The sequence below is a fragment of the Meleagris gallopavo genome, chromosome 21 (assembly GCF_905368555.1).
Source record: "Meleagris gallopavo chromosome 21, MGAL_WU_HG_1.1, whole genome shotgun sequence".
NCBI lineage: Eukaryota > Metazoa > Chordata > Aves > Galliformes > Phasianidae > Meleagris > Meleagris gallopavo.
In genome coordinates, this window is record NC_139424.1 from 3,830,260 (window position 1) to 3,842,330 (window position 12,071).

Sequence of the window (12,071 nt, forward strand, 5' to 3'; positions counted from 1 at the left end):
AGACTTCGTTCAGGCAATACTCCCTTTGACTTCAGGGATTTTTGCCTGAGTAATCCTTTCAGAATTGGACTCTCCATGATTTTCATTTACTTAACAACTTGGCATTACATCTGTAAAATATTAGCCCAGTAATGTGAAATATCAAATTAGATTTATGTATTAATCTAATCTATATATGAAGCTTGATAGTCAGCGCTGTTACACCATGTTATTGCAATTCCAGCCGTTCTATGTCGCTTCAGATTTACACTGATGCTGTAAGAGAAATAGAAAAGGGGGGGGGGGGAAGTTAATAGATCAAATTCAGCAACTCACGTGTCATCAAATCACAGCACACCCTGAGCTGGAAGAGACCCACCATCGAGGCCAACTCCTGGCTCGGCATAGGACTATCTAGAAGGAAATCATACATCTGAGAAAATCTAACATTTTGTTGAAAATTTTCTAAAAGTTTCAGTTTTCAGAGGAACCAGACAAACAATTTTCTATCAATCACACATGGAGAGCAGACAAAAATGCTAATTAGAACCAATCAGCTAAACAATAAGATATTTAAAAAGAATAAAAGGTCAAAATAAATATCTGGAGCGCAGAGCATTCTCTAGAAATCCTTGATAAAGACAAATCAGCAATTATTTCTTTTCTGTGTGACAGCTGAGGCCTGAAAAGTTAAAAAAAAATTACTCTTTCATACATGTTGATGAACTGCATTTATAAACACTTCACGTGATGAAATGATACGTGTTTCTTCCCGGCTGGCTGCCCTCGAACATTCTTCTCCTTGCAGTTTTTAAATGTTTTAATATAATCCTTGCATGAAAGCAGGAGCCAGGAGCCGCCCCACACAGCAGCACACTTAGGAACGCGTTAAACTAAAGTTTTGTGTGAGCTTGGGTACTATTAAAAACTGGAGACTTGGAGACAGCCCACCAATACACTGTTCTGATCCCTTAAACCATTTACCTCTTCTCTTTATGAATGGTTTCAATTTGTTTTACTTTTGTTGGGCCAAATCCAGCTGGTTATTTACAGAAAGAACACAACAAGATGCAATGGCCATGGTCTGCAACTATGCATAGCAATCCCATGGGCTCCCATGGAACTCCTCTGGATTCACATCAGGCCTCCATTCAGGATCAGGCCAAGCAGTGCAAATAAGAGCCAGGGCATACATGTGAAGAACTGTGACCTGAATGAGATTGGATCGATTTATTCAAGAGCAGAAGGTAATTTTAAACTATATTTACTTTTTCTTTCTTTTTTTTCCTTTTTGGTAATCCATCACCTCCCAAACACCAAATAGGAAGTGAAGCAATGCCGAGGGAAAAACAATCAATTTCTTTTCTACATGTTACAGAATAAATACAATTCTGATCTGCTGTCTTGAGCACGTGGGTTCATTTTCAGGTGCACTGTTATCCCTAAGGGATATTCACCTTCTAAACACGGCCTTCCTACAGCACACGGGCACAGGACTGATGCTGTGTTGCATCTCCTTTCACTTGACTGAATCTCATATGAGTGAGAGTGGCACAAAAACCTACGCAGCAGCTCTGTGCTGGGACAGGAACCCCATGCACACCCCTCAAGGAGGTTCTCCACAGCAAAATATTTACTGCACTGTGCCAGCATACGATGAACCCTGGAAGGGCCTCTATTTCCTCCCTTTCTGCATTAATCCACAGTTACTGCTTCTCCTACCCCAGCGTTTGGATCCAACAGCCCCAAACAACTTGTGTCTGCAGCGAATCGCGGTCGTTCCGAGCAAGTCACAGTCATGTTTCTAAGAAAAGATGCGCTTCCCCAAATGAAATCACACACGTTATTTGAAGAGAAACCACCTCAGCCATCCTAAACATCCTGCGCTGCCACGAATGCAGCTATGCAGCTCCCAGCGAGCGCTGCGGGGTTTTGTTTCGCACCGGATGAGGCCGTCTGTCTGTCTGCCTCGCTATCCGCCCATCTCCGCACACACCTGTCTCTCTGGCCCCGCACACCCGTCTGTCTCCCGTCTCCCATTGCTGCGTGTTGCAACAAGGCCTGGTGTGGCTGCCCCTCCCTGAGCACCGCGGGGCTGAGCCAGCAGCGCCGGACCCGGTGCCACCCCTGGGCCATCCTGGGTGAGCAGGAGGATGGGGAGGCAGTGCCCGGCTGGGGGGGAGTGTGGGGATCTGCCCTTCTTCCCAGTGGGAGATGGAGCTGCCACGACTGGAAAGTGCGAGAACAATCTTTCTTCTCTCTTTTCCAAGATAGCATCGGCTGTACGCTTACCTGCTTTATGGGCCCTATCTGGAAATGAATGAAAGGGAAACTGGTAGGGGAGGGAGCGCCCTCTGAGCTGCCTCAGGTACGCATCTCTCCATCGCCTGCTTGCAGCTTCCCTCTTCTGACCTCAGAGCCACCACCAGATCCGTATCTCCTGATGACCACAGGTGTTTCACAGAACGGAGAAACTGAGGGGAGATTCAGTGAATGTCACGAAGAGAGCGGTGACAGCGCAGCTCCCAGCCCCAGCTCCAGCACTAAACCAGCGCTCACACCGTGGGGAAATGGCACAAAGTAAGGAGCATCATCAGCACAGCTCAGAAAGCAGGAAGGGATTTTATTTATTGGTTTCAGATTTTTAATTTTAAGTAATATGGAAAATACTGATGATCCACAAGAGGAGAAACAAGAGTTGAGGAGCAGCAAGGGTTGAATAATATAGAAAAAGATGTGCAAAAAATGAAAGAAACCAGGAAGAAGTAAAAAAAATAAGTGCAAAGTTCCAGGAGTGGGGAAAAGAAGGTGGGAATTTTGCCCACCCAGAAGAGGCACCTGCAGGCTCACCCCAGCAGAATGCTGCCTTGGATATCACCCTACGCACGGGGTGAAGCTCAACCAGGCAAGGGTAATGCCTACAATTAAACCCAGAACAAACCACAGGCTTATTGGATTCAGCGTGAAACTGTTCTTCACTGCCAGCTGCAGGGAGTAGATGATCTGATAGGTCCTTTTCTTCTCTAATTCTCTTGATTGCCTATGGGTATTGTTATTGCTTATGTTGGCCAAGACCTGACCATGTATCTGGATAGAATGTACCATAAGAGAAGCAGTTATTTGACAGGAATACTGCAAATGTGTCCAGTCTGAGACTCCATTCACTGTGCACACTGATGTCATTTGTTCTTTTGGGGTCTTCAGTAACTTCTACCACACATGGCAAAGAATACCACTACAATGTCATCACATGCCTTTGTTGGTGTGGGTTAATCCACAAATTCTCATTGAAGATCTGTTGTGGGTTATGCTGGATGCTTATGAATGTCTTCAGAGCTAATGAGCAAGCAACCACACTGCCCAAATTTGCTTCGCTTTTAATTGTGGCCGTTTTCCCTGCCCTCTGTAAGAACTGCTTTCTTCTCTTCCACCTACCTGTGCCTCTGTACTACTCAAAGGATTTCATGCTTAGATTACGTGTGCTACCATGTACATGATTTGAGCTAAAACTTCCCCAGAGTATCAAACAATAAGGGAACCCCCACAGTGATTCCAAGCATCCTGGGCGAGAACAGGAGCCCAGCCAGGTGAGAGTGCTGTCTGCCACTGCCCTCGGCTGGGCACCCAGGGAAGGCTGTAGTGCCCTCCTCCTTCCATCCCTCTGCAGCTCAGGGGGTTCCTGAGCCTGCACAGATCACCATGGATTGCTGGCCAAATTTTCTGCAATTTATGTGCTGCAAAACCTCCGGCTGCTACAGGATATAAATCAGTGGAGTCATTGACAATAATTGGGGAAAAAAATCTGTGATGTTAAAGGCATAATATGAATCTTGATCTTAATCTGGGCTAAATCTCCCAGCAACATAAATTACCTGTCTGCTTGGCTAGCTCTGTTCTCTGCGGTCCCTATGGAGTCTGACTATGCAATGGGCACGGTGTAACACGATAGATGGAACAAGGCTTACTGTGCTCTCAAATCCAGTTGAAGAGTGGCAGAATGATGTGTTCAGACTGGAGAGGGACGAGATGAGTTCCTCTCTCCTTTTCATGTACTGGACAATTACACATGAAGCACAACAAGTCCAGTTGCCACTGATGGGCTAATGCAAGTGGCAGAGCAACTGTGCTAGTTAAATATCTGTATTAGTGACATCTTATAGCACAGTGGCATTAATAAGAAATGAATTTTAATTAAATACTTGTATCTAAAATGATAGAATCACAGAATGGTTTGAGTTGGAAGGGACCCCCAGAGGCCATTTGGTCCCACTGCCTGCAGTGCACAGGGACACCCACAGCTCCATCAATGCTCACAGCCCTCCAGCCTGACCCCGGGGGTCTGCAGGGATGGGCGCCAGCACTCTGAACAGTCTGTGAAGTGCCTTTCCACCCTAATGGTAAAAAAACTTCCTCATATCCAATCTTAAACCCCCTCTGTTAGCTTGGTAAGGGTGTCTGCGTGGCTACACCTGGAAGAAAAGGACAAAGAAATCCGTGTAACACACCTACAACTTTAGTGTTGCAATTGCCATCATTTTAGATTTAAACTTCAAGTGCACAGTGCTTACTTTTGCAGTACTCGGTTAATGCGCGTTGAGAGAAGTTAGCATTTACACAGATCAGATCTAACCTTAAGGAAGCCTGCCTCAAACGAGCACACAGAACTGATTTCTGAAAACATCATAATCAGAGGAAACTTTATCCCCGCCGGCTGCTTGCCGGGGCGCACCGACAGCCCGGCTCCTTCTTCCCTCTTGGCCAGGTACGATCAGCAGAAACACGGCACAAATCAGCTCCGCAGAGCTGTGTGCCCTGCAGGACGGCGTGGAATGCAGCGTTTCCAGAAAGCAGAGCTGTCAGGAGAGACCTCCTTGGTGAACGGCAGGCGAGGCACTGATCCTGCACTGCAGCCAACGGGAGCAGTGGGTGCCCAGCAGCTGCTGCCGACCCACTGCTCCCAGCGCGTCCTCAATTCGGCCACGCCGTGTGCTCCTCTTCACCACCGCACTGCTGAATCAGGTCGGGATCCAGCACAGAGCTGCTCTGTCAGATTGGCAATAAGGCGACAAAATGGAACTCTTGCAAAAAAAAAAAAAAAAAGAAAGAAAGAAAAAGGTTGCAATAATGTTAAAAATATCGTAAAATGTTATTTATATCAGGATACATTTGTTACCCCATATGACAATCAGTCATATTTCTTGACAGATATAAACCTCTGCTTAACACATTAGTATCATAAATATTATCAGATATAACGCTGTAATTTAATACCTACCAAATGCATTTTAAAATATTACTCAATTTAAAACTTTGGATTTTAACCAGATGTGTTTCCAGAAAATGATTCGGGTCAGATGCTTTTTTCTTTCCCTTTCTCTGTGCGTGCGCGTTCAAAGCGGAGCATTACTCTGTGATTTATTGCACCACGACTGCGTGCCCCCAACCCACTGCAGCACCACGATACTTCATCCTTGAGGCACACACACCTGCAGTCCAAACTAACAAGAGAAAACATCTACATGGCACGGCAGGAGCCTTTGAAATGTCTCTTTGCAGTTGCCTGGACACAGAACAGACTGGTAGAACGGGGAGGCAGCGGAGAAAGGGTGAAGGCAGCAACTCCGGCCTCTTTCATCTAGAAAGGGGGGACCATGGAGAGATTAGAGGAGAGGATTTTGATTAGATCACTGGAATGTGAAATGATGCTTCCCAGGATTAAAATCCTATTTTAGTGCTACCAAACCGGTTACGTCGTTAGCCGGGCTCCAGAGGGCTGCGCAGCTCCCTCCTTGCAGACATCCATCAGGCTGTGCCATGCGGCCCCGAGCCTCTGTGCCCCCCACACCACAGAACCCAGCCACTGAGGAGCCAGCAGCCCTACAAGCTCAGGGCTTCGGGGTTCCCTCTCCGGGCATCAGCCACACGTGCCTGGTGCTGCCGGCTGTGAGCTCGGCGGGCGCAGGCCTGGCGCGTCCCCACCCAGTGCCATTGGTCACAGCCACGACGCGGCCAGCCAACAATTTGAAGGTCTGTAGTTGCCGGGTTGATCATTACGTACGACTCATTAACATAAAACCCGCCATCGCGATTAGTATCTTTGTGAGCAGCAGCCTCGGCAAAAAGTGGAAATGGAGGCAGAAACGGCGGTGCTGCTCCAAAGGACGGTGTTGGGAAACCAGCAGCAGCGACTGCTCTGCGCTGTCTGTAACTTCTCCACTGACACAGAGCCATTTTCCAGCCGTCCGTCCACTGACCGGAGCGAGCACCACATCCACTTGATGATCAAATCCAATTTGAGGAAAAATCTACACTCACTCACTTACCCAGAGGAAGACGTGTTTATTTTCCCCTTGTGTACAAAGTGCACAACAGTGTCGGGAGCACAGAGTGGGGCTGACCTGGGGCAGGGAGGAGGGAGCACAATGTAGGGGATGGAGAGAATAGGGCAAGGGATGGGAGCACAGCGTAGGGGATGGGAGCACCGGGCAGAGGATGGGAGCACACTATAGGGGACTGGAGCACACTATGAGGGACTGGAGCACCATGAAGGGCTGACCTGAGGGAACGGGTACAGCTCTGCCGGTTCCCTGCCAGGAAATGGGGTTTTGGGGGCTGCTGTCTCTGCGGGCTGTTTGTTTTGGGAAAAGATGCGCCTGGCAAAGCGCTCCGTGCTTTTCAGGAAAGGAGCAAGGAAAATGTTTGTATTTGTAGGACGCGTTATCTTTCAGCACCAAATAACTTCTCTCACCTTTTTAATCCCCTTTCCTATAGATATGCCGCATTTCCCAGCCCTCCCCGAGCAGCGCTCTGCGGCAGCGACCCCCGAGCGCCCACATTTCCCCGACTCCCCTTTCAGCCCAGATCCGTGCCCCCCCCCCCTCCAGGACGCCGCGAACCAGACACCCCCCGGCACTTTCCCATCGCCGTTTCCCTTCGATTCTCCCCTCTCACACCGCACTCCGCGCTGTGGGGCGGCAGCACCGGCCGCTCACCGCCCTGCCCCCCCCTCCCCCACAGCCCGGGTTCGGCCCCCGCGGGAGCTGCGGGGGGGGGACGACACACCGGGAGCGCTCCGGAGCGCCGCCCCCCCCCACCCCCCCGCCCCGCGCTGACTCCGCGTTCCGGGCGGCGCGGGTTCCAGGCCGGGATTTGGGCGCTCCCCGCCGCCGCCCTCCCCTCGCCCCCCCGCCCCTCCTCCCCCCTCCCTCTCTCCCTCCCTCCCCCTCCCTCCCGGCTCCGAACTCCAGCCCCTCTCTCTCTCTATCAGCCGCTCACTCTGTCTCAATATGTCTCAAGATGGCGGCCAATGTGGGATCGATGTTTCAATATTGGAAGCGCTTTGATTTACAGCAGCTGCAGGTCAGGCTCTCCCGCTCGCCGCACCGGCCGGGCCGCGCCGCCGGACCCCCCCCCCCCTCCCCTTCTCCGCCTTCCCTCGGGCCCGGCCTCCCCCCCTCCTCCTCCCGCTGCCGGCCCCGCCGCCTGCAGGGAACCCCCGCTCCGCCCGGCCGCGCCGCGCCGCTCCCTCCGCCCCCCCCGCACCGATCGGCGCCCCCATCGGACATCGATCCCCTTTGTTCAATTCATCGATCGGCCCAAGATGGCGCCGGAGCCGGCTGTGCCGTGCCGGGGCCGCCGCCGCTTCGCCCCGCTCCGTCCCGGGGCTGCGCTCCGCCGCTCCCCGCGGCCGAACCGCGCGGGGCCGCGCGCTGCCACCGCTCCGAGCGTTCCGCTTCCCCCCCCACCCCGTCCTCCTCCTCCTCCTCCTCCTCTCCCTCCGTCCCTCCTGCGGCGGCCGGGGAAAGTTTCCCGAGTGCCGGGACTTTGTGTGCGCGGGGGCGCGGGGCGGCGGGGGCCGGGGGGGCGCTCTAACGCCGGACGCGTCCGCGGCGCCGCCGGCGGCCCCGGGGTGCCGGCACCGGGCGGGGGGGGAACCGCCGAGCGGCGCCGGGAGGGGGGCGGCACCGGGGGCGGCGCGGGGCGCTCCGGCGGAAGCGCGGAGCGCGGCGGGGGCCGAGCGGCGGCCGCGGCCCCGCGGGAATCGGGGGATGGCGGCACCGGGGCCCTCAGGTGCGGCGGGAGGGAGCGCCGTCCCGTTCCGCCGCCGCCGCCCGTATTGTTTCTGCGGAGGCTGCGCGGAGAGGCGGACTTGGCCGAACTTTCCCCGCTCGGAAGGGCGCTCGGCGGTACCGAGCGGAGCGGGGAGAGCGAGAGGCGGATGTGGAGCGGGGTGAAAGAGAAGGGGTTGCGTCGGGATGCGTTTCAGCCGGGGCTGCCGGTCCGCACGGCGGAGTTGTGCCGGCGCGGCGCGGAGACGGAAACGCCGCGCGGGACCCGAAGGGCAGCGTTACACGGGCGGCTCGGGGCCGAGGCTGCGCCGGGCGGTGTGTGACCAAACCCTGCGGTGATGGACCGTTCTGTTCTGTTTTGAGTAAAGGAAGAAAAAAAAAAAAGCTGGCTTTTATCGGGGTTTAATTTCTGTGCGCGCTGTAAGACCTGTTGTGGAGCGTCGCGCTGTGACGCCGGGTGACGCCAGCGTTGGGCTCTCGGCTGCCCGCGTTGCGGCCCTGCGCGGCCAGCAGCGCACGGAGCCCCGCAGTGAGCACAGAGCGCCTCTCATCCCCACGCAGAGCAGTTAATTTGTCGCAAATTAGCCTTTATTTTTTCTTTAATTATCCGCCCGTCCGCACGCAGGGGCAGCGCGGTGTTTTCTCCTCTTGCAGGTGAAGCCATACACTGCGAATGCTGTCGTTGTGTGCAGTGTGAGGTTCGGTCTCACGGAGCTGTGTGTGCTCCCCCGTTCATTTACAGTGATGTATTTCAAGGGCAGCGACAGAAAGCTGGAGCTGCTTTCCCTGTGATCTCTGCCCTGCTCCGGGCAGGGTCGCACAGTGCAGAAGTTGGGTTAAGGATCAGACTGTGGGACAGGAGAGGTGCAGAGTGGCAGCTTCCTATAAGTGTCAGATGCGGCTCTTCCTTTCGGAACATCCCTAAAGCGCGTGCAGCCCTGGGTGCTCTTCTTGTAGGGGTCAGATTTATTTCCTAAAGAGGCAATGAAATTAGCATGACATCACTTGAGCGTAGTTTGCCACGTGGTGAAAGAAGGACCCACGTCGGGTAAGGTGTGCGTGGAGAGAAGGAGCCCTCGCTGAGGGTGATGGTGGTGGGAGATGTGAATCCCATCCCTGGAGCAGCGCTGCCGCCCTCAGCTCCTGCATCTCCTGCTGGGAGGCACTGCCATGGTTCCTATAGCTCCGTGGCTGTGGATCTGGTGCTGCTTACAACACCTTCCCACAAAACACCCCTCTGCTGGTCAGCAGGGAAACCGGTGCTGTGCTGCCAGGGCGATGGGGCAGCGTGAGTCCCACACCACTGACTGTGTCTGTCTGTCTGTCTGTGAGTGTTGGAGGATGCAGCAGTTCCAGCTGCATCTCCACAGCCAGCGTGGCTCAGCCCGACTCTCAGCCCTGAGCTGAATCCTTGCGATGGCTGGAGGGATTGGAACTGCTTAATGGAAACCAAAGGAACGCGGTGTCGAGATGCTCTGAAAATAAACACGAGTCCCGAAGTCTCACGGTCGCTTTTTGGGTAGGAGTGCAGTAAGTGGCTGCTGGCGAGCAGGGCAGTGTGGCTGGCTGTGATCGAGCAGCAGGGCTGGAATCTCAACTCACTTGTTTTGTGGGTCTCACTTGTTGTACTTTTCTGTATTTGTTTTTGCAAATCTCATCCTTATTATTGCATCATGTCCGATCACCGTCAGGGTGGGGTATCAGTTCCCACTCCGCTGTGACTAATTGTTGCAAGTAAACCATTGATCTTTCTGTAATGTTACAAAATTTGCACCAAGTCTGGAAAAACGAAGTAGCAGTGAGTAGTGCTTAAATACTGAAGCTATTCAATTATTTAATTAGAAACAGGTGGAGCTCTTGGCATCCGTTCCTGGATCCGATCGCAGCAGAGCAGGGGCTGATTTGCTTTAAGTGAAGGAGTTAACGTGCTTCATCACAAGTGGAATTAGCGGCTCTGCGTTAATTTCATTTGCCCGTACGGCTCTGTGTAGAACTTTTAGTTTCTGTTCTACCAGCAGCTGTGTTTCAGGCTGGGTGCTCTCACACCATGCTTGTGGCCAGCTGGATTCTGAACTGAGAAACGCGGTGCTGTTGGTGTGGAGTATGGCAAAGGTTGGGGAGTTTTGGGAACAAAGTGTGTCTGTATGTAACAGCAGCAAAAACGTGATGGGCGAAGCATCCAAAATGCCACTGAACAATTATTCGTTATTTGCAAGCTGATTTGTAATGCAAAAGATGGATGGAGGAAGATGCGTGATCCCAAATTTCAATTTGATCATCCCGAGCTGGAAATGAAGGCTCAGGAGGTCTGTGTGTGTGTGCTGGTGCTTCAGGTGCAGGCAGCAGCTCCTTGGCGCGGGGCCTCCGGGCGCAGTTTGAGCTGTGTTCCCATGCCCCCAGCATACAGCCCGGCTTCTGTTCCATGTGCTCTGTGTTCTGCTCTTCATTTCTCCCCGTGCCGGATGGTTTCCCGTGTGCAGAGCGCTGAGGTGTGATGTGTGCTGGGATCCCAATGCAGCGTGGTGCTCTTACATGGCACAGGGCATGGAGCTGGCAGGGAGGAGCAGGAATGGCACGGCTGCAGAAGGCAGTGTGCTTGTAATAGGAAGGGGTTTGGGCTCTGATACGCGTGGTGAATTTCTGGGAAAGGTGGGAGGAAATAAGGCCTCGTGCCGATGAGGTGTCTTTACAGTGGTGAAGGTAAGGCTTCCTTGTTTCATGGAAGATGTTCTCAGCTTGTGTTTTCCCTGCCCTGACAAGGCAAATACATCAGTCACTTCTGCTTTTCCTGTTAATTATCGTGTTAAAACACAGCAAGCTGCGACGCTGGGGTTGTGAAGAACCTAGGAATCTGAACAGGTGACTGAAAACGTGTGCAGTTCAAAGTTCTTATCAGAGATCAGCACGAAGCGTTGCAGATGTTGGGTGCAGGCTGTGGGATGTGCAGCAGGCTTTCCTGGTGTCAGACAGCGCTGCATTCCCAGGAAGCAGCAGGCAGCCAAGGGTTCGTGCTGGATCCACTGTTGTCTGTAACTGCAGCAGCTCAGGCGGCTCCTTGGTCCCTCTGTGCTCAGAGCTGTGTATCTCTCTGTGAATTACCGCATCTCTGGGAGCCGGCAGCGTCCCGTGGCTCCATGCTGCAGCAGCCCCCACTGTGCAGACAGACGGACGCTGTCTGACGCTGCTGGCTGGGCTGGCGACTCGCACGCTGCCCTGCCCTGCAGTGATGTTGTGCCCGTGCCTGCAGCTGGGGCTCAGGGTGCTCAGCTCCCCCAGGTGGGTTTGTGGCTCTGCAGGGTTCTGCTCTTCGAGGGCAGCGGATGTGCAGAGGTCTCTAAGCTGCCTGACTTGGATGCTTTGCATTCCCGTGTCTCCGTGCCCCTGGCTGTGAGCTTTTAAGGCCCGTGCGGTTGGAGCTCTCTGGGGCTCTTGCAGCTGAACATCAGCACTGTTCAGGTCCTGCTCCTGTCCTCGGTGTGTGAGTGTGTGCCCATCAGCACACTTGGAGTTACGGTGTCTGGAAGTGCTGGCACAGGGCTTCTGTGAGCAGCGGGAGGGTTTGGGCTAAGTGTTGCTAAATGGTGGCAGCGGTGTTGCAGTGGAGATCTTCCATTCAGCTGATGGTCAGCTGAGCCCAGAGCCACGCCAGCATGGAGCTGAGACCCAGGTGTGGTCTGGTTCTTGCTAACAGCACTGGCTCTGTGCTGTGGGTCCCCGGGGGTTCCTCCGGTGTTTCTTTCTGTATAATGTGGGTCCTTGCTGGTGCCGGTGTCGTGGGGGTCTTCCCTTGCTGGGAAGTGGTGGCTTCAGTCAGGGGCTCTTGAGGACAAACTGTAAGGATGCAGAAATGAAAGCAAGAGGAGCGGGGAAGGGATGCTACTTGGAGCTGGAAGGGACAGAGGGAAAAGGGGAAGGAGTTCAGGAGTGAGCCTGTGCCTGGGCCTTGGAGGTGAAACTTTGGTTATAGTGCACTGGTGAGGAGAGGGGAACCCCTTTCAGCAGATAGGTATACATTCAAGAAGG

The 12,071-nt window shown here is 53.5% G+C and overlaps 1 protein-coding gene and 1 long non-coding RNA gene across 7 annotated transcripts in view; one reads left to right on the top strand and one right to left on the bottom strand.

Annotated features, from left to right (window-relative positions):
- Positions 1 to 2,585: 2,585 nt before the first annotated feature.
- On the bottom strand, positions 2,586 to 7,150 carry LOC146543012 (uncharacterized). The gene is made up of 2 exons (XR_014887589.1): positions 5,466 to 7,150; positions 2,586 to 5,057 (listed from the first exon to the last, which is right to left on the bottom strand). It is a non-coding gene; the product is annotated as an uncharacterized LOC146543012 (long non-coding RNA).
- Positions 7,151 to 7,185: 35 nt separating this feature from the next.
- CUX1 (cut like homeobox 1) overlaps positions 7,186 to 12,071 on the top strand; it is a 226,856-nt gene continuing 221,970 nt past the window's right edge. For all 6 annotated transcript variants that reach the window (XM_085240899.1, XM_085240894.1, XM_085240895.1 and 3 more), the window contains exon 1: positions 7,186 to 7,338. In XM_085240899.1, coding sequence (XP_085097025.1) covers positions 7,276 to 7,338 — 63 coding nt within the window. In that variant the 5' untranslated portion in view covers positions 7,186 to 7,275. The remainder of the gene's footprint in view (positions 7,339 to 12,071) is intronic.